The 24,298-nt window shown below is 36.0% G+C and overlaps 1 protein-coding gene across 1 annotated transcript; it reads left to right on the forward strand.

The window, feature by feature from the left end:
- The first annotated feature begins 17,342 nt into the window (after window positions 1–17,342).
- Window positions 17,343–24,076, forward strand: CSN2 (casein beta). Its single transcript, XM_064286310.1, has 5 exons — window positions 17,343–17,393; window positions 18,398–18,445; window positions 19,639–19,680; window positions 21,054–21,575; window positions 23,948–24,076. The coding sequence occupies exons 1-5, from the start codon at window positions 17,343–17,345 to the stop codon at window positions 24,074–24,076; spliced, it is 792 nt and encodes a 263-aa protein (XP_064142380.1).
- The last annotated feature ends 222 nt before the right edge of the window (window positions 24,077–24,298 follow it).

A 24,298-nucleotide genomic window follows, 5' to 3' on the forward strand; every position in this document is an offset into this window, starting at 1 on the left:
CTATTCATCTTGAAATTGTGGAGGGCAACTTAGAAATTGTCCTTGAGCTCTCAAACTGGGGGGGAGGGTACAATTTAGAGATTGCTTCTGGGTGCTTTTTACCCTCACTGTTTTATGCCTCTGGATCAGTCTTGGGTCTATCTGCTGTTAATGCCTCCTAAGTCCATTCCCCCTTTGTTTTATCCCATTATCTTTTGTGTCCTTACTTTATTTCCACTTGGCCCCCAATAACCTACAGAATTTCCTCCCACTCTACAACTTACAAAAAACATCTCCTAATTCCGTTCCTCAAGCTATGTCCTTAATTTTCTCCTACTTGTTTACCATCAAACATGTGGGGGGAGGGATTACATTTGTGGATTTATTTGTTCTGTAACTTCTGCATTCAACTGACTTTCACCTAGTTCGTGTCTTCATCATATTCTTGGATAATTCTAAATGTTTCCTAATTGGTCTTTCTTTGCCTAACTTGATATTTTTCAGGTCATTGTCCACACTACCCTTAGAGTTATCTTTTAAAAACAGATGTGTTGAATCATTTTACTGCATGAAAATATTTTTATGGCTTCTTTTTTTTTATATATATATAAAGGAAAATATCCAAGGTATTAGCAGAGCATTCAAGTCATTCAATATCTTTTCTGAGAAATATTTCTTGTGTCACATCTTGTCTCTCCTTATGTCTCATTTACATCTTTTTCTGAAAACATCCTGTATTTTCATGTCATGTCTCCATATTCCTTCTCACTGGAAATACCTTCCCTTCACATTCTGTGATTAATAAATTCTTATGAATTTCTCAAGACCAACTTGAAATGTGAACATATCTATGAAACTATAACCCAAATCTCAGATAAGTGTAATCGTTCCTTATTCTGTACATTCATTAGTGGAGTATTTACGTTTATACTATACTTTAGTCAGTAGCATAGATTCATTTATTCATTCATTGATTCATTCAGCAACTAGTTATTGAGCAAAACCAGATACATTATTCTAGGCTGTTGAGATATATATAGCCCTCATGAAACTTACATTTTTATGAAGGTGACAGATAATATCAACAAGAATTGGAGACAAGTAACAAAAATCATGATAAAATAAGTGAAATACATAGCATTTAGATTGTATTAGGTGCTGAGGTAAAAAACAACTAAATGAAGTGGGGTAGGAAATATCACGAATGTTGGATAACATGGCCATGGAAAACCTCACAGAAAATATGAGTAAAGACCTGAAGGAAAAGAGGAGGAAAAGCATTCCGACTGAGAAACAACAAGTAAAACCCCTCAGTTGGCGGTTTGCCTAATGTGCTCAAGAAATGGCAAAGAAGTCAACAAAAAAGCCAAAACCAAACCCGCTGCCGTTGAGTCGATGCCGACTCATAGTGACCCTATAGGACAGAGTAGAACTGCCTCACAGAGTTTCCAAGGAGCGCCTGGTGGATTTGAACTGCCAACCTCTTGGTTAGCAGCTGTAGTGGCACTTAAACACTACACCACCAGGGTTTCCAAGAAGGCAACAGGACAAGAAGATACATAAGATGGAAGGTGCAGGGGATAAAATCAGAGAGGCAACATAGAGCCTGATCATGTAAGGTATTTTAGGTCGTCTTAATGACTTTGTATTTTAACCTAGCAATAACAGAAAACCATTGAAAGGTTGTTAGTAAAGGAATGAAATACGAATTGCATTTTAAGGGCAGCACTCTGGTTTCTCATTTAAAAATATCCTAAAAGGGACAAAGGAAGGAAGCAGTGAAATCAGTTAGGAGGCTATTACTCTAATTCAACCAAAAGATAAAGATGACTTGGACCATGTAATAGCAGTGAAGATGGTGAAAGTATCAGATTCTAGATATCATTAGAAGGTAGAGCCAACAGGATCTGCTAATGGATTAAATGTGGAGTGTGAGAACAAGGGAGCAGATAAAAACGACTAGAAGGTTTACAAGCTGAGCAGCTAAATAGCAATTAAAAGAATGGAGTTTCCACTTATCAAAGCAGAGAATTTTGTGAGAGGAAAAGGCAGGTTTAAAGGAAAGATCTAGAGCTCAGTTTTGACTATGTTAAGTTTGAAATTCCCTGACAAAACATCCAAGGTAACATGATGATTAGACTGTTGGATATGTATGCTTGTAATTCAGGAGAGAGGTTAGTCTTGGAGCTAAATCTGAGAGTCATAAGCTGATGAAAATTTAAGACCAAGAGTTTGGATACTGAATAAGTTCACCAGGGGAGTGAGTATAGGCAGAAAAGAAAAGCCCAAGAACTGATTCTTGGGGACACTCTGCTATCACATGCCTTGTATATTAATGAGTTGAATAAGAGTAGTATCTTAGTCATCTAGTGTGCTGTAACAGAAATACCACAAGTGGATGGCTTTAAGAAAGAAAAATTTGTTTTCTCACTGTCTAGTAGGCTAGAAGTCCAAATTCAGGGCATCAGCTCCAGGGGAAGGCTTTCTTTCTCTGTTGGCTCTGGAGGAAGTTCCTTCTCATCAACCTTCCACTGGACTAGGAGCTTCTTCATGCAGGAACCCCAAGTCTAAAGGGCGTACTCTGCTTCCAGCATTGCTTTCTTGATGGTATGAGGTCCCCAACTCTCTGTTCACTTCCCTTTCATTTTATCTCTTGTAAGATAGAAGGTGGTGCAACCACACCCCAGGGAGACCTCTTTGCATTGGATCGGGGATGTGCCCTGAGTGAGGGTGTTACAGCCCACCCTAATCCTGTTAACATAATCTAATTTTGTCTCATTAGCCACAGGCAGAGATTAGAATTTACATCACAAAATGGAGGACAACCACACTATACTGGTAATCATGGCCTAATCAAGGTGACATATATTTTGGGGGGGACACAATTCAATCCATGACAAATAGAGAGGTAGGAGAAATACAGGAGGAGTGTAGTGACCCGGGAGCCAGGTGAAGAAAAAGTTACAATGTCAAATGCTGCTGATAAGACAAGAGCAAGACTGATAAATGATTATAGGGTTTCAAAAAGTGCATGTTATTTTGATCTTGATAAGAACAGTTTTGATAGGCTGGTAAATGTGAAGGCCTAACTGCAAGAAATAAATTGGAGGACAGGAATTAGAGATACAAAGTATGGACAATTTTTGAAAAAAATTATTCTACCTCCTTGCCCCCTGCAAAAAGTAGGAGATACATGGGAAATATTACTAAGGGGATGCAGTCAACAGACCAAATCAAGTTGCTGTCAGATCAATTCCAACTCCTGTCAGAGTAGAACTGTGCTCCATAGGATTTCAATGGCTGATTTTTCAGAAATAGATCACCAGAATTTTCTTCCAAGAAGCATCTGGGTGGACTCAGACCTCCAACCTTTTGGTTATTGGCCGAGTGTGCTGTTTGCACCTTCCAGGGACTCCAAGATGAACAGAAGTATGCTTTTTAAAGTAGGATAAATTATAGAATGTTTTTAGGTTGATGAAAAAGATTCATTAGAGAAAGAAAAATAGTGATGCAGTGCAATTTCCTTGTGTTAATGGGAGCGGATGGTTTCTATTGCACGGTTGTAGTGGTTGGACTTGCAAAAAGCAGGAATAATTCCTTAAGAGTAACAGAGAATATGGAAAAAGACAGGCATGGGAGAGAGTTAGTGAGGGAAAGTTTTAAAATCTTATTTCTGATGGCTTCTATTTTCTCAGTAAAATAAGAAGCAAGGTCATCTGCTGATGAACGTGAAGATGTGAAGGGGTGCTGTTGCTTTAAGTATTAAATAATGATCTAGGAAAGCAGGAGTAAAATATAATGTACTGCTAGACTCCATTAAGAGCCAGTGGAGGCTAGTGGCTTTAAATTTAAAGAGATACCAGTTGTTACGGTTGAGTATTTTTTCTCGGCTACATTCACAGGGACAGGGTATAGAATTTGTGTTAACCTGGGAGACGAATTAGCTAAGCCAGTACACCTTCCTCTCACTTACCAAATATCTCGTTATCTGACATTTCCTATTTACAACAATAGTAAAAAATCTACTCTCTGTCTATTTGTGCATTAATGACATATGCCTGGCAGTAACAAATGCTGAGATGTGAGGCCAGAGTAATGCTGGCTTTCACGGTTATGTGTCAGCTTGGCTGGGCCATGATTCTCAGTGGTTTGGCAGTTATGTAATGATGTAGTCATCCTCCATTTTGTGATCTGATATGGTTACCTTCCGTTTTCACATGACACTGATTTCATATAATGATCTGGTCTTCGGAAACTGACCGTGTCAATAATTGAGGAGAGGTTATTTAACAAAGTTAGGATTGAGGATTTGATGATTTATGTAAGGGTGTAATAATGATTAATCATGAAATTCAAACTGGGAAAAGAGGGGTGCAAAACATTAGGGGGTTAAGGAAAATTGAAAAACCGACAGATTATTGGAAGATACCGGTGGAACCCAATAGTTATTGATTTGGAATGTTAAAGGAGGTTTATTCAGTAGATAGGAAATGGTATAGAACAGTAGGAAAAATGAAATGAAAATAATAGAATGATTAAATTACTTATATGGTCACATCTAGATGTTGGTATCTCCTCATTTATGATTTACTTGTTAGCAAGGACCATGTCATCTTCATCTTTGTATCATTGTGTGACTTTTTGCATTGTTTAGCACAATGGTTCTCAATCTAGGTTGGTTTTTGCTCCTCAGGGAAGATTTGACATTTTTTCCAGACATTTTTATTTCTTACAATGAGGTTAGGGTTGCTACTGGCATTTTTCTGGTAGAAGCCAGGGAAGCTGCTTGACACCCTAAAATGCTTTCAACAACTCTCACATCAAAGATTTATCCTACCAAAAATGTCAGTAGTGCCATGGTTGAGAAACCTGTTCTAGCATATACCATGTTTTCAATATATGTGTGTTGAACTCAATTGAAATTTTATGATTACATGTAGAGTAAGAGCAATCAGGCTCTGATTAAGAGTATGTCCTATGGATCAGTGTGTTGGACTTTATGTTGCCAAGATGCCTGCTTATAGGACATTTTTCTTATTCCATGTTCCTTGATTACTTTTTCAATTAATTTTCATAGCTATATTTCAGATAATTAAGATGTTATTTTAATGTATTTAAATAGTCCCATGGAAAGAATTAAAATACTCTGTCTATATAAGAAACTGCTAATCTAACAATCCATATCTACATAATACATTGTCAATTAATTAATTAGATGTTATATTATTTAAAACTGGATCATTACATAAAATCAACAGTATTTATTTTCTGCCCCTCCCCCCCAAATATTTTAGTGAAGTTATTAAACAGTGCCCTGAATATTACTCAGGAGACAGAGATTCTAGGACTAGCTCTATCTCTAAATATTGTGGTATCTTGAGACAACAATGCAAAAGTTTAGGACCTCAGTTTCCTCTCTCTAAAATGTCTTTAAAATGAGTGTTATCTAGGGTATTTTCCAGCTCTTGTTTCCTGAATATTTTTGGCCCTTTATGGTATACTTTATCCTATTTTCATTTCTGCTTTCTTTCTTGAGGATTTTATTTATATGGCTTCAGCCATTACCTTGTTGCTTCACCCAAACCTCATGCCTACATATTTCAGATCCATCACCCAGTAAGGGAGAGAGCTTTGGCTGAACAAATTCTGTTTATGACAAATAGTTCTAGACCGTTTTCCTATGATTCCATCTTATTCCTCATTCAGGGCTGTCTTATAGAATTTCAAGAGGTGCAATTCTCATTATAGTCTAAGTAAATGCCAACTCCTATGTTGTGCATTACCAGAGCCTGGGCTGCCCCATGTAGCACCCCGCTCCTTGTCTTCCATCGTTTTTGATGTTTACCTGGCGTCTAACACCTGCATTTATCTTAAATCTCTGGCTCCTCAATTTTTCCTTGGACAAGGTTCTCTTGTCCAAGTGCCCTCCATGATCATGGTTTTGTCTACTGTACTGGCTTAGTGGAGTTCATAACCATACTGATTTATGTGATTAAAACTTGGCGAGAAAGACAGTTTATAGAAATTGCTGTATTTATTGCACAATATGCAAAGTATCTTACTGAGAAACTAAAAAGGACATGTTGAATGGGTAGAGCACGCTTTTTTGATTTCCTTTTCTTCGAAATAACACTTTTTTGCCTGTGGCCTTGGCAGCACAGAGCTAACACACAAAGGCACACTGTACATTCAAGAGCCTTTCTAGCTGAACCTATGAAATTGGGGTCATTTCATCACGTCTTTTCATGATTGCCTTCTGGTTCAATGTGAACATAGTCTTTATAACACCAGCTGAATAACTCAAATTTACAGTAGACATTGACTTAGGTTTTGTAAATCATATAAAACATTTAAGAAAATCAGGAATGCTCCCACGCAGTGTTCTTGTGAGATATGAAATCAAGATATATTATGAAGAAAAATCATTAATTAGCTGTAAAGAATACCAATGCACTCTGCTTGTTTTCTTTAGAAAGGCATCTATCTGTGCTCAAGTCTTGAATATGTCTCTTGCAAACAATGAATAAAAGAGAAGAATGTTGTAAGAACGGGTAGAGTCAAGCAATAAACCAATTACATTTGTAAGTATAAATTACTAAAGTGGTAAAGAAACTTGGAGACTTCTCTTGTAAATAGACAATTTCAAATACTTTGAGGCCCCTGTCAGATTCTACTGTGGTACTTGGACATGATCCTGCTTTCCTCTGGGCTTCAGTTTCTTCTCATCCTCCTGTGCCTCTCTGGACATTCACTGATTAACACTGACTCACTACAAAAAATTTGAGGCCAAACTCCAGCAATCACTTTTTAATAAAATATGTACTGATATTTTTTGTTCTTTAGAAGGAATCTCTAGATTTTACTCTCCCTCTTAAAGCCCCAGTAGTTCCCTGTTATCTATAGGCTAAAACTCATGTTCCTTAGGAGCACTGCTTTGCTCTTCATTATCTGACCCCTTTCTATTTGCTGTCCTCATCTCCTTCTACTCCCTTTCTTGCACAGTATGATCCAGATGTACTACTTGATTTAGTTGTAGTTATATGTTTCTCATGTTCAAGACTCTGATCCTCTTTACCTGTTAGCCTAGCAATTTCTTCCATCTCAGGCTTCCCTTTTTCATCTGGCTTCAAGATTCTCCCCAGGACCGATAGCCTCCTCTGTCTTTTATCTTCTTCTTATCCATCAACTGAAAGTAAACTAGGTATTCCCCTTCTGCCTGTTGCATGTAAGTACAAAGTTATTTTGAAATTTTACTTCATTTAATTAAAAGTATGTTTTCTTATCCATCTTCCCATGAAGGCTTTGACCTCCACAAGGACAAGAATTATCCCTTCTTATTTATTGTTAATTTTTGGCAACTAGTAAAATGCCTGGCCAAAAAAATAGATGTTTAATATGGTATATATTGCACTATTTTTCTTCAGAAACCTTCATGTCCACCTATCTTCAGCATTCTGCGTGCACGACTAGTCCTTGGATTTAGCCATCTTCCAGAAGTTCTCTTCGCTGAAATGTCGAAATTCTGATTCTGAGCAAAACCTCTAATCCTGTATTTCTTGCTATTTCTCACTCTCATGGGGTCTGGTTTTGCTTTTTGTATCATCTCCAGTCATTTAACCCCTTATTAGTGTCCAGTGTATTATACAACTACTGACTTCTCTTCACTCTTCATTCAGTCAATACCTCATTGTTGGTCATTTCAACACAAACACATTCTATACCCTCTTCCCAATTTCTTTGACCTATTGATATTATGCTGCAACCATCTTCCCATAAATCTACTTGGGTCAAGACAACAATCTGATATGTAATTTTAGTTAGGTCTCAATTGTTTCTTGTGGGTCTTTTTACTCATTTCTATTTTCCTAATAACCAAAACTTTTCACATTTTTTAAGTGTTCACAAACCCATAACCACCTCTCTTGTCAGCTGAGAAGCCAGCTTTCAATTCACTGGGAAAATTAAGATTATTTAGCATGAACTTCAACTCCTCTAACCCACTTTCCAAAGTATGTATTTTGATTGTTCATCTTCTCCTCCTTTTCTCCATTCTCAGGAGAAAACAAGTGCATTTTTTATAGGTCTAACTGTACTGGCTGTGACCCTGATCCTACTGAAACTTACTTTGTCAATCTATTCCCACTCCTTTGGTAGGTTTCAAGTCTTTCTCTCCACTGGCCTCTTTCTCTTAAGCTTCCAGTCTTCCCTATTCTGAAAACAACCTTCTGTAGTTATGCCTATCCTTAGGCAGTAGACATAGACAGTATTCCATAGGTCCCTTTACCGCCTCCTTTAAATTTCTCAGAAGGGTAGTTTACATATGTTGCTTTTAATTCTTCAAAAATTGCTTATTTCTTAACCACATGGAGTGTAGCTAATTATCAAAGTGATAATGACCCCCTATGTTCAAAAATCTCTTCTCTGTTTTCACCCTGCTTCACATCTGTGTAGTATTTTCACTCTTGACCCCACTTGCTTCTCCTATTTCCTCCCATGACAACCCTACCTTTCCACTCTTTTGATTCTTCTGCTTGGTACTCTGTAGTCTTTCCTATTTCCCTTTGTGCTACAATCTCCTGAATGACAGGGGCATTTGAATTCTATTCTTGGACAATTTCTCTTCTCACTTGCCACTCTTTCCCCAAGGAGGTTCACTTACTCATTTTTCTTAAAAAAAAAAAAAAATCACCTTTACAATTGTACTTACAGCTCCTCCTTTGATCACATTTAACTTACAACAGATTTCTGTACATCCTCAAACTTCCCATGTATAATATTTAACTCAGTACCCCCCTTCTAATTTCAGCCTTGTTTCATGGCAGACTTTTCAACCACCCAGGAAATATTATATTCACTCTTTCCTCTGATTTCACACAATGTGTGTATTCTAATGACAAGTTTATCTTTCCATTGCCTAAGATACCCAGTCCTATCTCCCTAGTTGAGGTCATCATCATGTCTGGTTTATTCTAATGTAATAACATCAAAATCCTACATCCTTTACTGAATTACTGGAGTTGTTATATAGTCAGAGAATTCAAGTAATTTTATATACCTTCCTTCTTTCACATCTCTAATATCTTCCCCTTTTCTCAGTGAATTATGTCAGACCCCATATCTGAAACTCAAAAGTATCAGTGTCTGACCTTTGCAATAATAATGTATACTCTATACCTCCATGCAGCCTAAAATCTGAAACCCATAAAGCTCTGTCTTGCTCTTTATGTTCCTGTATTTTCTTAGCTTGAATGTTTTATTCCTATTTCTTCAACTCTTAAAATTTCACTTATTCAATGCCCAGCTAAAATAACATCGCCTTAGTGAACATCTCTCCCTCCCTACAGTTAGCAGCCAATTTCCTATTCATCCAACTGGTCATCATTTCTGCATTTTTAAACCAAAATAGTAAATTGACAGCTAAATATTTTGACAACATTTCAGTAAGTTTAACCACAGGCTCTGGGCACTGCATGTGATCAAATAGAATCATTTGCGATTAGACACGTTAGGGTTTAAATGTTATCTCTGTCATTAACAAAATGATTTTGAGCAAGTTACTTAATATTTTAGTATCTGTTTGCTCAATCAAAATATGGAGATGAGAGCTGCCTCATGACCTTTTTGTTTTTGTGAGGATTATACAAGATAATGTCTGTAAAGCCCTTAGTGCCTGTCGTGCGGTTAGCAGTAAATAGCACTAAATAAAGAGTATATTCTTTTTTTATTATTATTATCGCTGTATCTTAAATGCAAAAAGATAATCAGTATTTGTCAAATAAGTCTCCATGGCATTTTGAACAACTTTTTTAATAGATATACCCAGGATTTTGCCTATACAATCATCAAGAATCCTTCTCTGAGTCGTTCCATTACAAAAGAGGGTTTATTCCTCTCATATACAAAATCTTGATTTGAATTGAATAATTTACTTCCCCAGATCAAATAATTCTGGGAGCTAAGCAATTTGCCTTACATGACTCAGCTATCACCAAGAACTTGCCTATTTTCTCCATTTCTCCATTGTAGGATAAAACACTAGTGGCTGCTCAGGTTAGGATGAAATGTGGTTTTTGTGAAGTCCCGGAATGTCTCTGGTGATTTCAGAGAATTTCTCCTCATTGAGGATCTTATTGTATTAAAAAGACTGAATTGTGTGCACAATGGCTTGATGATTGGGCCAGAGTGCCACTGCCCACTAGTTACTGTATTTAGTTTTTGGACAATTGCATTTCCTAGACAAGTTTCCTTTATCGGATTGTGAATTGCTGCCTTGTTGAAATGCTCCCCAGATTTCTGAGGACAGATAACTGGGAGAAATCGTTTTCTAGCGATGTATACTTCTTGGAATAGAATCTCCCTATTGATTTTATTACAAACCACAGAATTAGCATGTCATTGAATGAAGTATATAAACAGCCACAAAAGCAGACAGAACATCAGCTACTCAGCTCCACCTTTACTTCTTGTCCTCCATCTTGGAAAAAGGTAAGAATTTCATACATAAGTTTAATATATTCCCTTTTAACCACTGATTTCAAGGTAAGTTGAGATATAGAAAGATCATAATTGTTTAAAATATATTTTTTCTTTTTTTAATTGTGCTTTAGGTGAAAGTTTACAGCACAAATTAGTTTCTTATTCAAAAATTTACTGCAAGTTTCGTGACATTGATTGCAATCCCCGCATTGTGTCAGCATTCTCCCTCTTTCCCTTTCCACTCTGGGTTCTCCACGTCCGTTCATCCAGTTTTCCTGTCCCTATCTGCCTTCTTTCTTTGCTTTTGGGCAGGTGTTGCCCATTTGGTGTTGCCCATTTGGCCTTGTATACTTGGCCTAAAACCATGCTCCTCACATGTGTTATTGTTTGTTTTATACGCCTGTCTAATCTTTGGCTGAAAGGTGGACTTCAGGAGTGGCTTCAGTTCTGAGTTAACAGGGTGTTGGGAGGTGGGGAACATATTCTCAGGGGTTCCTCCAGTCTCTTCAGACCAGTAAGTCTGGTCTTTTTGTGTGTGTGTGAATTTAAATTTTGTTCTACATTTTCTCCTGCTCTGTCTAGGACTCTCTATTGTGATCCCTGTCAGAGCAGTTGGTTGTGGTAGCCAGGCACCATCTAGTTCTTCTATGCTCAGCCAACGGAGGGTGAGGTTCATGTGGTCCATTAGTCTTTTGGACTAATATTTTCCTTGTGTCTTTGATATTCTTCATTAACCTTTCCTTCTGACAGACAGGACAAATAGATATATCTTAGATGACCACTGGCAAACTGTAAAAAAATTGTAAAAAATTTTAAGATCCCAGATGCTACTCATCAAAATAGGATGTAGAACTTTTTTTTTTGTGACCTATGTTATGTTAATTGACAGAGATCCCCCCCTCCACCAAGACTATAGTCCCCACCCCTTAGCCACAGTAACTCAGTCCCTTAAGGTGTTTGGATGTGTACAGCAAACTTCCATGTTTTTGCTTTGGTCTGGTTATGCTAACTTCCCCTATATTGTGTGTTGTCTTTCCTTTCACTAAAATTAACACTACTCTACCATCTAGTTTTGTTGAAACATCCCAATTGATATTCCATCAATTTCTGGAGCCTTGTTTTTCGCCAATGCCTTCAGAGCAGCTTGGACTTCTTCCTTCAGTACCATCAGTTCCTGATCCTATGCCACCTCTTGAAATGGTTGAATATCGACTAATTCTTTTTGGTATAATGACTCTGTGTATTTCTTCCATCTTCTTTGGATGCTTCCTGCATCGTTTAATATTTTCCCCATGGAATCCTTCACTATGGCAACTCGAGGCTGGAATTTTTTCTTCAGTTCTTTCAGCTTGAGAAACGCCGAGCGTGTTCTTCCCTTTCGGTTTTCCATCTCCAGCTCTTTGCACATGTGATTATAATACTTTACTTTGTCTTCTCTAGAGGCCCTTTGAAATCTTCTGTTCAGTTCTTTTACTTCATCAATTCTTCGTTTTGCTTTTAGCTGGTCGATGTTCGAGAGCAAGTTTCACAGTCTCCTCTGACTTCCAGCTTGATCTTTTCTTTCTTTCCTGTCTTTTCAGTGACCTCTTGCTTTCTTCATGGACGATGTCCCTGATGTCATTCCACAATTCATCTGGTCTTTGGTCACTAGTGTTCAATGTGTCAAATCTATTCTTGAAATGGTCTCTAAATTCAGGTGGAATATACTCAAGGTCATATTTTGGCTCTCACGGACTTACTCTGATTTTCTTCAGTTTCAGCTTGAACTTCCATATGAGCAATTGATGGTCTGTTCCACAGTCAGCCCCTGGCCTTGTTCTGACTGATGATATTGAGATTTTCCATCGTCTCTTTCCACAGATGTAGTCAATTTGATTTCTGCGTGTTCCGTCTGGCGAGGTCCATGTGTATAGTCACCATTTATGTTGGTGAAAGAAGGTATTTGTAATGAAGAAGTCATTGGTCTTGCAAAATTCTATCATTCAGTCTCTGGCATTGTTTCTATCACCAAGGCCATAGTTTCCAACTACTGACCCTTCTTCTTTGCTTCCAACTTTCGCATTCCAATCACCAGTAATTACCAATGCATCTTGATTGTATGTTCAATCAATTTCAGACTGTAGCAGCTGATAAAAATCTTCTATTTCTTCATCTTTGGCCCTAGTGGTCGGTGCATAAATTTGAATAATAGTCATATTAACTGGTCTTCCTTGTAGGTGTATGGATATTATCCTATCACTGACAGCATTGTACTTCAGGATAGATCTTGAAATGTTGTTTTTGACGATGAATGCAACACCATTCCTCTTCAAGTTGTCATTCCCAGCAGAGTAGACTATATGATTGTCCAATTCAAAATGGCCAATACCAATCCATTTCAGCTCGCTAATGCCTAGGATATCAATGTTTATGCGTTCCATTTCATTTTTGACAATTTCCATTTTCCTAGATTCATACTTCGTACATTCCAGGTTCCAATTATTAATGGATGTTTGCAGCTGTTTCTTCTCATTTTGAGTCATGCCACATCAGCAAATGAAGGTCCCGAAAGCTTTCCCCCATCCATGTCTTTAAGGTCAACTCTACTTTGAGGAGGCAACTCTTCCCCAGTCATCTTTTTAGTGCCTTCCAACCTGAGGGGGTCATCTTCCAGCACTACATCAGACAGTGTTCTGCTGCTATTCATAAGGTTTTCACTGGCTAATGCTTTTCAGAACAAGGCTCCAGGAATTGATGGAATGTCAATTGAGATGTTTCAACAAACAGATGCAGTGCTGGAGATGCTCACTCATCTATGCCAAGAACTATGGAAGACAGCTTCCTGGCCAACTGACTGGAAGAGATCCATATTTATGCCTATTCTCACACGCAAGCAAAATTTTGCTGAAGATCATTCAAAAACGGCTGCAACTGTATATGGACAGGGAACTGCCAGACATTCAGGCTGGTTCCAGAAAGAGGACGTGGAACCAGGGATATCATTGCTGATGTCAGATGGATCCTGGCTAAAAGCAGAGAATACCAGAAGGATGTTTACCTGTGTTTTATTGACTATGCAAAGACATTCAATTGTGTGGATCATAACAAACTATGAATAACACTGTGAAGAATGGGAATTCCAGAACACTTAATTGTGCTCATGAGGAACCTTTACATAGATCAAGAGGCAGTTGTTCAGACAGAATAGGGGATACCGATTGGTTTAAAGTCAGGAAAGGTGTGCGTCAGGGTTGTATTCTTTTACCATACCTATTTAATCTGTATGCTGAACAAATAATCCGAGAAGCTGGACTATGTGAAGAAGAACAGGGCATCAGGATTGGAGGGAGACTCATTAACAACATGTGTTAGGCAGATGACACAACCTAGCTTGCTGAAAGTAAAGAGGACTTGAAGTACTTACTAATGAAGATCAAAGAGCACAGCCTTCGGTATGGATTACACCTCCACATAAAGAAAACAAAAATCCTCACAACTGGACCAATGAGCAACATCATGATAGATGGAGAAAAGATTGAAGTTGTTAAGGATTTCGTTTTACTTGGATCCACAATCAACAGCCATGGAAGCAGCAGTCAAGAAATCAAAAGACGCATTGCATTGGGTAAATCTGCAAAGGACCTCTTCAAAGTGTTGAAGAGCAAAGATGTCACCCTGAAGAGTAAGGTGTGCCTGACCCAAGCCATGGTATTTTCAATCACATCATATGCATGTGAAACCTGGACAATGAATAAAGAAGACTGAAGAAGAGTTGACTCCTTTGGACTGTGGTGTTGGCGAAAAATATTGAATATACCATGGATTACCAAAAGAATGAACAAATTTGTCTTGGAGGAAGTGCGACCAGAAAGCTCCTTAGAAGCAAGGGTGGCGAGACTGCATCTTACATACTTTGGACATGTTGTCAGGAGGGATAAGTCCTTGGAGAAGGACATCATGCTTGGCAGAGTACATGGTCAGTGGAAAAGAGGAAGACCCGCAATGAGGTGGATTGACACAGTGGCTGCAACAATGAGCTCAACCATAACAAGGATTGTAAGGATGGCGCAGGACAGGGCAGTGTTTCATTCTGTTGTGCATACGGTCACTATGAGTTGGAACTGACTTGACAGCACCTAACAACAAGAACAACTATCTAGTTAGTGGTTTGACCTCCGTACCCCTCCTCTTTCTCATAACCATCAAAACTGGTTTTTTTTTTCCTGTCTAAACCTTTTCTTGGGTGTTTAAATAGTGGTCTCATACAATCCTTTTGTGATTGACTTATTTCACTTAGCATAATGCCCTCCAGAGTCATCCATGTTGTGAGATGTTTAGAGGATTCATTATTGTTCTTTATTACTGTGTGGTATTCTGCTGTATGTCTGTACCATAATTTGTTTACTCATTTGCCCATTTATGGGCAGTAAGTTTGTTTCCATCTTTTCTGCTATTGTGAATAATGCTGCAATGAACATGGTTGTGCTTGTGTCTATTCATGAGATAGCTCTTATTTCCCTAGGATATATTCCTAGTAGTGGGATTGCTGGATCGTGTGGTTAAAATATTCTCTTTGGAATAAGAATGTTTAAGATAGTTCAGACTATTTTCAAAACTTAGATTAAAAAAAAGAAAAATAGGAGCACCTGGTAGGATATGGTAAGAATTATGACCATATAGACTTAATGAGTTCAAGAAAATGTATTAATTTTAAATATATATATATTGTTTTAGGTATATATGTATATATATACATTTAGTACAAGGCTAGTTAATAGGCTATATTAAGAGGAAATCAATTTCTTGAGTTAAGTCTTCTGATTTGATTTAAAACATCACAGTCATAAAACAAATATATTAAAATTATACCGAGAATGCTTTCATTGGAGTTTACAGAAGTAGTATATTGAGTAAAAGACTCAATATGGCTTGACATGTTTTTAAAATAATTTCATTTTATGAAAAATTTGTCTACAACATCCAACTTTCTAGTTTATTACCTAGTTTATAATATTTCAAAATAATATTAGGATAGAGATGTGAAAATAGAGAATTAAAATAAAAAGAAATAATGTACTTGATGTTGTAAAAAAATTTAACATTGCACAGAGATGACTTGGTACCAAATAACAAAGAAAAGGTATGATTTGGAAAAAAAAGAGCAGCTTAGTGTTGATATCAGTCAAAAATGAAGTTCTGGCTGAAAAGCTTGTATATAAATTTAAGGAATGCAATAGGATTCTCCTTATATGGAATAATTTCTAACAGACTATCACATTCTATATTTGAATCCTGACAATACAAATTTATTCAGAAGTTTATGGAGAGCTTAAGCCAAAAAAAACTAAACCCATTGCTGTGGAGTTGATTCCAACTCATAGCGACCATATAGGAACGACTAGAGTGCCCCTAGGTTTTCCAAGGAACAGCTGGTAGGTTCAAACTGCCGACCTTTTTGATCATCAGCCAAATGCTTAACGATGGCATCATCAGGGCTCCATGGAGATCTTAAAGAAAGTAAAATAAATAAATAATTATATAGCCACCATGAGAGAAATCTAGAAAAATGTTTATTTTCTCTAATAGAAGAATTAAGTCTTGAAATATTAGAAAGGACATTTTACAGATGATTTAGGGACTTTTTTAATCTGAAATGTGTTTAGTTTACAAATTTAGTTTAATAATCTGAGAATGAAGTTTGTGTGCCTAGGGATATTATATCAAAAATATAATTTTTTTCACACAAAAAAATATATATAGAAAATGCAGCGAAAGCAAGCAAAAAAGCCCAGTTAGTAAGTACATTTGCGTCAAAAGTGTTATATACATTTCACCAGAAGAGATAGTGAGGAAAGGGTAGGATAGGGAGTCCAAGAGGACCTGACCTCTTGGTAAATCATCTAGAGATTGTTGGACACATTTTACGGAGAGAAGAGAAGCGGCATAACATAGGCTTTCTAGAATCATGTGACAGAAAAGAAAAAAGACATCATTAGGTTCATGGGGGTTAAAACTCCTTAAACTCAGTACCCAGTTTCCTCGAGTCGATTCTGGCTCATAGCAACCCTATAGGACGGAGTAGAACTGCCCCATAGAGTTTCCAGTGAGCGCCTGGCAGATTCATACTCAACCCTTTGTTTAGCAGCCGTAGCACTTAACCACTACGCCACCAAAGACTCCTTGGTGGGTACTAATAGAGAACAAACCAATGAGTCCAAGAAAGCATCTGAATAGAAGAATAAATATAGGAAATGCTTAAGTTAAAACCTCAGTCTATTGGAGATAGGAGATGTGATTAAACTATACATTCATTGAAACCCTTTCATCTAATAAGGGAAAAATAAATATAAAATATGACCTGGGAGAAATCATCTTCTTCACACACATTTTCCTTAATTAGTCTTTGCCCCAAAGAACTAAGGCTCCATCAGATCTGAGACCTTACAGCTTTTATTCACCGTCTCCCCAGCATATGAACACTGTCTGGCAATATAATGTGCTAAATGAATATTTTTCAAACATGATCAATTAAAAAGTCTTTCTGTAAATATTTATAACATCTTTATACCTATCTAAAATAAATTAATAAGTGAATGAGGTGAAAAGAGTGGGTGAAAGGTTTTAGAGAGCTGAAAATATCTGAATGGCTGGCAATAAAATTTGAATATGATATGTAAAAACAGGGAGCCACAGTAAGATTTTGACTTTGATCACATAATAAAACCTCTATCCATATATATTTTTTCTATAATGCAGACATTTTTATGACATATATTAACTTTTTAAAGGCAAAAAAATAAATAAATAAAAATAAAACCTACCTAAATAAGAACTAGATAAGAAAATACATTGGATTGATCCAGTATGTTTCTGTTTCTCCATCTTCCCTTTCATAGGAATTGATTACCATGAAGGTCTTCATCCTTGCCTGCCTGGTGGCTTTTGCTCTTGGAAGAGAGGTAAGTACGGAGAGAAGTTTCTAGATAATTAACACATAATGGGCTACCGGACTAGGTGTAGAGAATAATATCACCAACACTCTTAAGTATTCAAATAATGCAGAATTTTGGCAGAATATTTTGACTTCTGGAAGAAGCCCTCGTGGTACAGTGGTTAAGCAATCAGCTACTAACCAAAAGGATGGAGGTTCAAACCCACCAGCCACTCCGTGGGAGGAAGATGTGGCAGTCTGCTTCTGTAAAGATTATATTCTTGGAAACCCAGTGGGGCAGTCCTACAGGGTCACTATGAGTCGGAATCAACTTGATAGCAATGGGTTTCTTTTTTTTTACTTCTAAGAAACTGGTTTACATACACCCAGTGTCTCAACTCAGCTGCCTACAGGGCCACAAAGCTGTGCTGAAAGCTTGTAATGCCTCGTCTACCAGTCCCTGGAGGAAAAATAAACAAACTAATAAGCAACAAAGAAAACAAGGAGGTGAAAGAATTATAAAGGCAAAAAAAAGAGTATTATTGCACAAATAAAATTTCATGGTTGTGAAACTTACATAAAAATATGTTATTCCATGCTAAAATATGTGTATCCTTAACTATAGGGCACTAGATCAAATCCTATCTGTGTCTGTCCAAAGACACACAGAGAATGGAGTATCAGGCCATACCCAGATAATCATAATAAATGCTTAATGCAGTTTAAAATAACTCATTTTCTATTACTCATCTAAAGTTTTGTGCTGTATACAGGTAGCATAATAATTCTGAAATAAATTTATGAAATAGATAATTCTTCATAAAGGAAGTGACGAAAAGTAGTAATCATGATTAATAGTGAGTTAGCCATAGAAACTAAAATAATGTTTTTTCTTTTACAGAAGGAAGAAATTATTGTATCTACTGAGGTAAGATATTTAGATTCAGAGGAAGTTTCCCAAGGACAAAACAGTAACATTCTATGGTGATCTATGACAAGAATCAGCCAGTTTTTTTTTTTTTTTCTTTACAGACTGTAGAAAATCTTTCAAGCAGTGAGATAAGACAATTTTATTCAGAGGCGATTTCTCAATTTTAGAACATGCTATGCTTATCTTTTTATTATGTTACATTATGGTAGTTAAGCTAATTTAACTATGTTCTGATTTACAAATTCTAATGTAAATTTCTAATATAACACGTTTATGAAGACTAACTGTCTGGAGAATTCAGTATTATAGTAGTTTCTAGGTTGGCTTCCTACTTGAATTTGTAAGTCACTTTGCTCTCTTTTTATCGATGGTACAATCTGTTTTGTCTCTTCACTTTTAACTGAGCTCTCTCTGCTCTGACTTCATTGTTTTGATAGCCATTTGTTGAGAGCCTTCTACAGATGACATTGTCTAGGAGTTGATGATACAAACTGAAAAGTTAAGCACGTCAATTCCAATAGCAAAGAGATTGTAATGTAGTGGTTAGGCAAACATGCAAATGGACATATTTTGTAATTACAATTGTCACTTTAATAAGTAAGAAGCAACGAGACACAGACAGTGTAGTTGTAAATCTGCCGGGTGAATCAGGTAAATATTTACCCTTGCACCACTATTTTTGGGTCTACCTTTACCTGCTAATTAAATATATTTTTTTCTCTTCAAAAAGTTTGTGAGATCCTTAGGAGAAATGTTTACTTCTTATCCTTCATTGGCATACATATTGTTAAGCCTAGCACATAACAAGTGAACTTAGAATGATCAATAGGATAGATCAATGGTTATTAGAATGTACTTTCAATGAATATTATACTTTTAGAATCAGATAGGGTACTAGAGATCACTTTTTGTCATAGGAAGGATAAGGGTAGAGAAGGATTAAATTAGCATCTATTAAATACATCTTTTTATTCTATGTTCACTAGCTTTCTTTTCTGATTTGATTGCATTTATCTATCTGTATGTATATACATAAACAGGCTTATATAGAACAGTGTAACTTACTAGTTTCAGCAATTATCCTAAGTCTTGACTGATATTATTTAATAACGTGTCCATATTAACCTATCAAAAGCCTTTGTTTTCTGAGATATATTGACAAATAAGAATTGTTCACTTGACTAGAAATCATTAAAACTCAACCTTATTTTTATTTTTCTGAAGGAATCTGTTACACAAGTCAACAAAGTAAAACCTTCACATTTAAATGTCCATATTTTCCAAAAATTTCCCATGTTTAATTTTCACATATGGTGATAGTTTTTTGTCATTTGTTTTTTAGCAAAAACCTGAGGGAGTTAAGCATGAGGAACAGCAAAGAGAGGTAATTTGCTCATGATGAGTATATTTCTAAAGTTTTTAGGAAGTATGATACCTACGAAAATATTTATTCATTAGAAGAACTTATATGTTCAGTCTAAAGAATGGTAATAAATTAAGTGCTGTGTACCAACCAACCAGGGTAAGAATCAGGCATTGACAAAGTCATTATATTTTCTCTGACATAAATGCAGTTTTTAAACTCATAATCTATTCCCAGAGTACAAGTTAAATCCCTAAGACTAACTGCATAGTAGGAGGAATATTCCTAGGTCAGAAACTATGCTCATCTTATTCCCAAGGTAGATATGGTAATGAAAAGGAATAGGGAAGCAATCTGGCACAGAATCCTAACTTACTCACTTTTCAGTTGTGTAACTTTGGCCTCAAGTTTTCTGTGCCTTACCTTCTTTATCTGTAAACTGAGAATATTAATAACAATATTTATACCATAGAGTTGATGAGCTGGCACATAATAAATACTCAAATGGTTTTATACTAACATTTATTGAATATATGAATATATGATATTTTTAAGAATATTTCCATTACAAAGATGAGAGAAGAGAGGTACAGAGCAATTGAGTACCTAATTGTGTAACAATATCAGAAAGTTATTAAGTAGCAGAGTTTACTTAAAAATGAAGGCTTTTCCTGAACAACATAGAATTCTATATTTAATCAATTTACATTTATAGTAACATATTTACCTAATTGTAGTATTTAGGATCCCCTGCTTCATCTAGGAAGATGGATTGTTTGGTGCTCACACCAAATATTTATTAAGTTAAAATGAATTTACAAAATTGTATTTCTTAAAAGATTCCAGCTAGTTACCTTCTACCAAGGAGAAGAGTTGGTTAATGTTAAATAATGTCTTGAATTTTGCCAAAAATTAAGACTGGCTTTTCATTAAAATAAAGCAAAAATAAACCTTGGCATTATCCTTCCGAATCCTTTAAAAATAGATTCCTCTTTATTATGTGAAAACAATTGGGTCTATTATGAACACATGTTGGAAAGCCCATGTCTTCAGAAGACCAAAGTGAACAGCTACAGTTATCTAGGGAACTGGAAAAGGTGGAAAATGTCTTGAAATCTCCAAGCATTGTTTTCAGCTTGAACTGTGGGTTCACCTATGAAGTGAGTGGATTAATGAGAAATCCTCAAAGAGCATTTTACTCAATATTCTTCCCATAACTCAAAATGATTTCTTAACCAAGATAAGTGCAAGGTGTTCTATCTTTATTTTCACTCAATGACAACTATGTGTGTTTTGACAACTATGATTCTCCAAGAGGGAGAAGAGATTAATTCATCATGAATGACAATAATAACTAAATCATAGATTCAAAGATTCCTTTTCCTTCTTTCCAGGATGAACATCAGAATAAAATCCAGCCCCTTTTCCAGCCACAGCCTCTAGTCTATCCTTTCGCTGAGCCCATTCCTTATACTGTCTTTCCACCAAACGCCATTCCTCTTGCTCAGCCTATTGTGGTGCTGCCTTTCCCTCAGCCTGAAGTAAAGCAACTCCCTGAAGCTAAAGAAATCACCTTTCCTAGGCAAAAATTGATGTCCTTCCTTAAGTCTCCAGTAATGCCCTTTTTTGACCCCCAGATCCCAAATCTTGGGACCGATCTTGAAAATCTGCACCTTCCTCTGCCTCTGCTCCAGCCCTTAAGACACCAGCTCCACCAGCCTCTTGCTCAGACTCCAGTGCTTCCTCTTCCTCTATCCTTGCCCAAAGTCCTGCCCGTTCCCCAGCAGGTGATACCCTATCCCCAGAGAGGTAGACCCATCCAAAACCTTCAACTGTACGAAGAGCCTCTACTTGACCCAACCCGTAAGATCTACCCAGTGGCTCAACCACTTGCTCCAGTTTATAACCCTGTTGCTGTAAGTTCAAATCTACTTACTGAGTTGTTTCACTTATGATGTATGTGTGATGTTAGCATAAAGGAGAACTCTAGAATTAAAAAAAAAAAATGCATACATGAATGTATCCCAAAAAACACACAGTTTTAGATCAGTGATTCTCAAGACAAATATGCAATAAAATCACCTGAAGGACATTTTTCTTCCACCAGAGAGAATTCCAATGCCTAAGCCTATCCACAGGGATTATGGTATAATTGTTCTGATTTTTTGGGAGAAGAAACAGAGTGTTGGGAAGAGATGCTTTCAGGGATTCTTATTTAACTGGTTTGTTGAGAACTTCTGAATTAGGTAAAGAAGATATGGGCTTCTTAAAGCCAGAATTAAATTTGATAATCTGATTGGGTTTGGAATAAAGACAATTTATTATTTTCTGCAGTTTTGAGTTTTTCTTGTGTACACCTATTCCCCATGTGCCTTTATTTTCCTTCACAATACCTTAATCTTGATATATACATAGGATGTTTATTTCATTACTCAAAGCATTCTTAGGGCAAGTATTCTTGCCAAGCTGTGAATTGTATATTTATATACATTTTTGCTTATTTTTAAGGTCTAAGAAGATTACAAAGTTAATGCCCCCTTCTTACTTCTGGTAAGTTTTGGGAGCTTGGGAATTAAACTAATTTTTCCTATATTTAATATTTTTTGGCATTTCATTGTCTTGGATAAGCCCAAGATAGTATAAACTCCATCAATATATTAACTTATTTATTTGTTAATTATCAATTTATTCACAATAGTTGACTATTATTTACTGACCTGATTATATATCCTTTGAATTTCAATTATTGCTTTTAATTTCATTTATGGCTATTGCCACAGATTTGACTGGTTTGCTTTCAAGTAGCTTATACTTGATTATCACCTTTTTTAGGAACAACAAAAATAATTTTCTTCTACTTTCATATAAATATATTTGAGGTATTTTTAAAGATAAACTTGCATTTTTATATTTAACTTGGACTTCATAAGATTTTAATTGTTTTTATCACATTTAAAATTTATATATTTTCTTTTGATTCATGAGTCAAAGTAAAATTATTTGGTCCAGGTGTGAGGGCTAAAAATGGAAGAGAGGCTAGCTTTGGGATTCCTAAGACATGAATTCTTTCATGATCATGACAGACTAGATATTTCATGAAAACAGTTCTAAGTGAGCTGATATTTAGTCTCCTAGAAATTTTTATATGCTCCCAAAGAAGGGCACAGCAGGAAGCATTTGTAATTAAATTTCTCTTATGAGTTAATCCACTAAATTTACACATAGGAAGAAAAGAGCAGTTTTATCATTTACCATAACTAATAATATATAAAAATATATATATATATTTTCTCTTTATTCCACAGAATTGACTGCGACTGGAAATGTGGCATCTTTTCTTTGTATCGTGTTATCAAAAATGAATTATTTTTGAATGAATCTACATGGAAATAGCCAAACATTATTTCTTCATTTATTTTGTGCATTGTATGGGACTCCTCTTGATTTGAATTTTACTCATACATTCTTCACACTCTTCAATTTTTAATTCAATTAGTACCTTATAAATTCAATTTTGAATTGGCAACTGTATAAACACATATCAAAAAATATGTATAAAATAGTTTCTGAAATTGTGCTTATTATTAGTTCTTTAAAAATGTATTTCCTTTCCAGTCTTTCTAAGAAATTAATCTTTTTAGGCATATTTATGTTGTCCTGTCTTTATTACAATTTTATAAAAGCAGTTAGCCACTTTAATGATAACTTTAGATTATTATTGGTGTTGAAAATAAGTATGGAAGAATGCTTTGAAATTGAGTGACTGTATCATTAGAAGGATATCAAAAAGTAGAGGAAGAGATAGAATGATCATACATTCCAGTTTGCTCTACAATGTCTAGGTTTACATCTATTGTCCCAGTTTAATTGTTATGACTGTGCTTTTCACTCAAAAGTAGCTGTAATTAGATGTTAAATTGTATGGTCACACCTGGGTGGCACAATTAGCCCTTATCTACTAGCCTAAAAATTGGCTTCAAACACATTCAATGGTGCCACAAAAGAAAGGACTGGCAATCCATTTTATAAAAATTACAGCCAAGAAAACTCTATGAAGCAGTTCTACTCTGTAACACATGATGTTGCCACGAATCAGAATTAAATGTTTTGTTTTTAGGGAACGAATTTTAAATGTGAAATCTGAATCACGACTCTGACACATAATAACTGAGTTAGGTTAAAGAAGTTAACCAATCTCTCTGAGCTTCAGTTCTCACATCTGTAAAATACTAATTCAAAGGTTTTTAATAACAGTGATATGATTACTGCACTGTATTTTTTTTTATAGTACATGATAGGTATTCCCTGTTGCTCAACATTGCTCACATACTTGCACCAGAGCAGTAGGAGCCAGTATCCCATCCAGAATAAACTGGGTTACTTAATAGCAATGCCAAAGAAAGTACGACCTACATGAAGTTCTGATATTCATTCTTTCTGAATGTGGAGTAAATGTTTCATTGTTATGATTTGTCCTTCGTATACCAACCCCTCCTCATGTAACGTGATTTCACATCCTCAGATATACACAATGAGTTGTATCTAGCAATTTTTCTTGCATCCTAAAAGTTTTCCTCATCTCCAGGGATCAAGCAGGAGCCCCAGCTGGAAAAGAAAATAAGGCAGATCAGAATAGCAT

Source organism: Loxodonta africana, chromosome 5, assembly GCF_030014295.1.
Source record: "Loxodonta africana isolate mLoxAfr1 chromosome 5, mLoxAfr1.hap2, whole genome shotgun sequence".
NCBI lineage: Eukaryota > Metazoa > Chordata > Mammalia > Proboscidea > Elephantidae > Loxodonta > Loxodonta africana.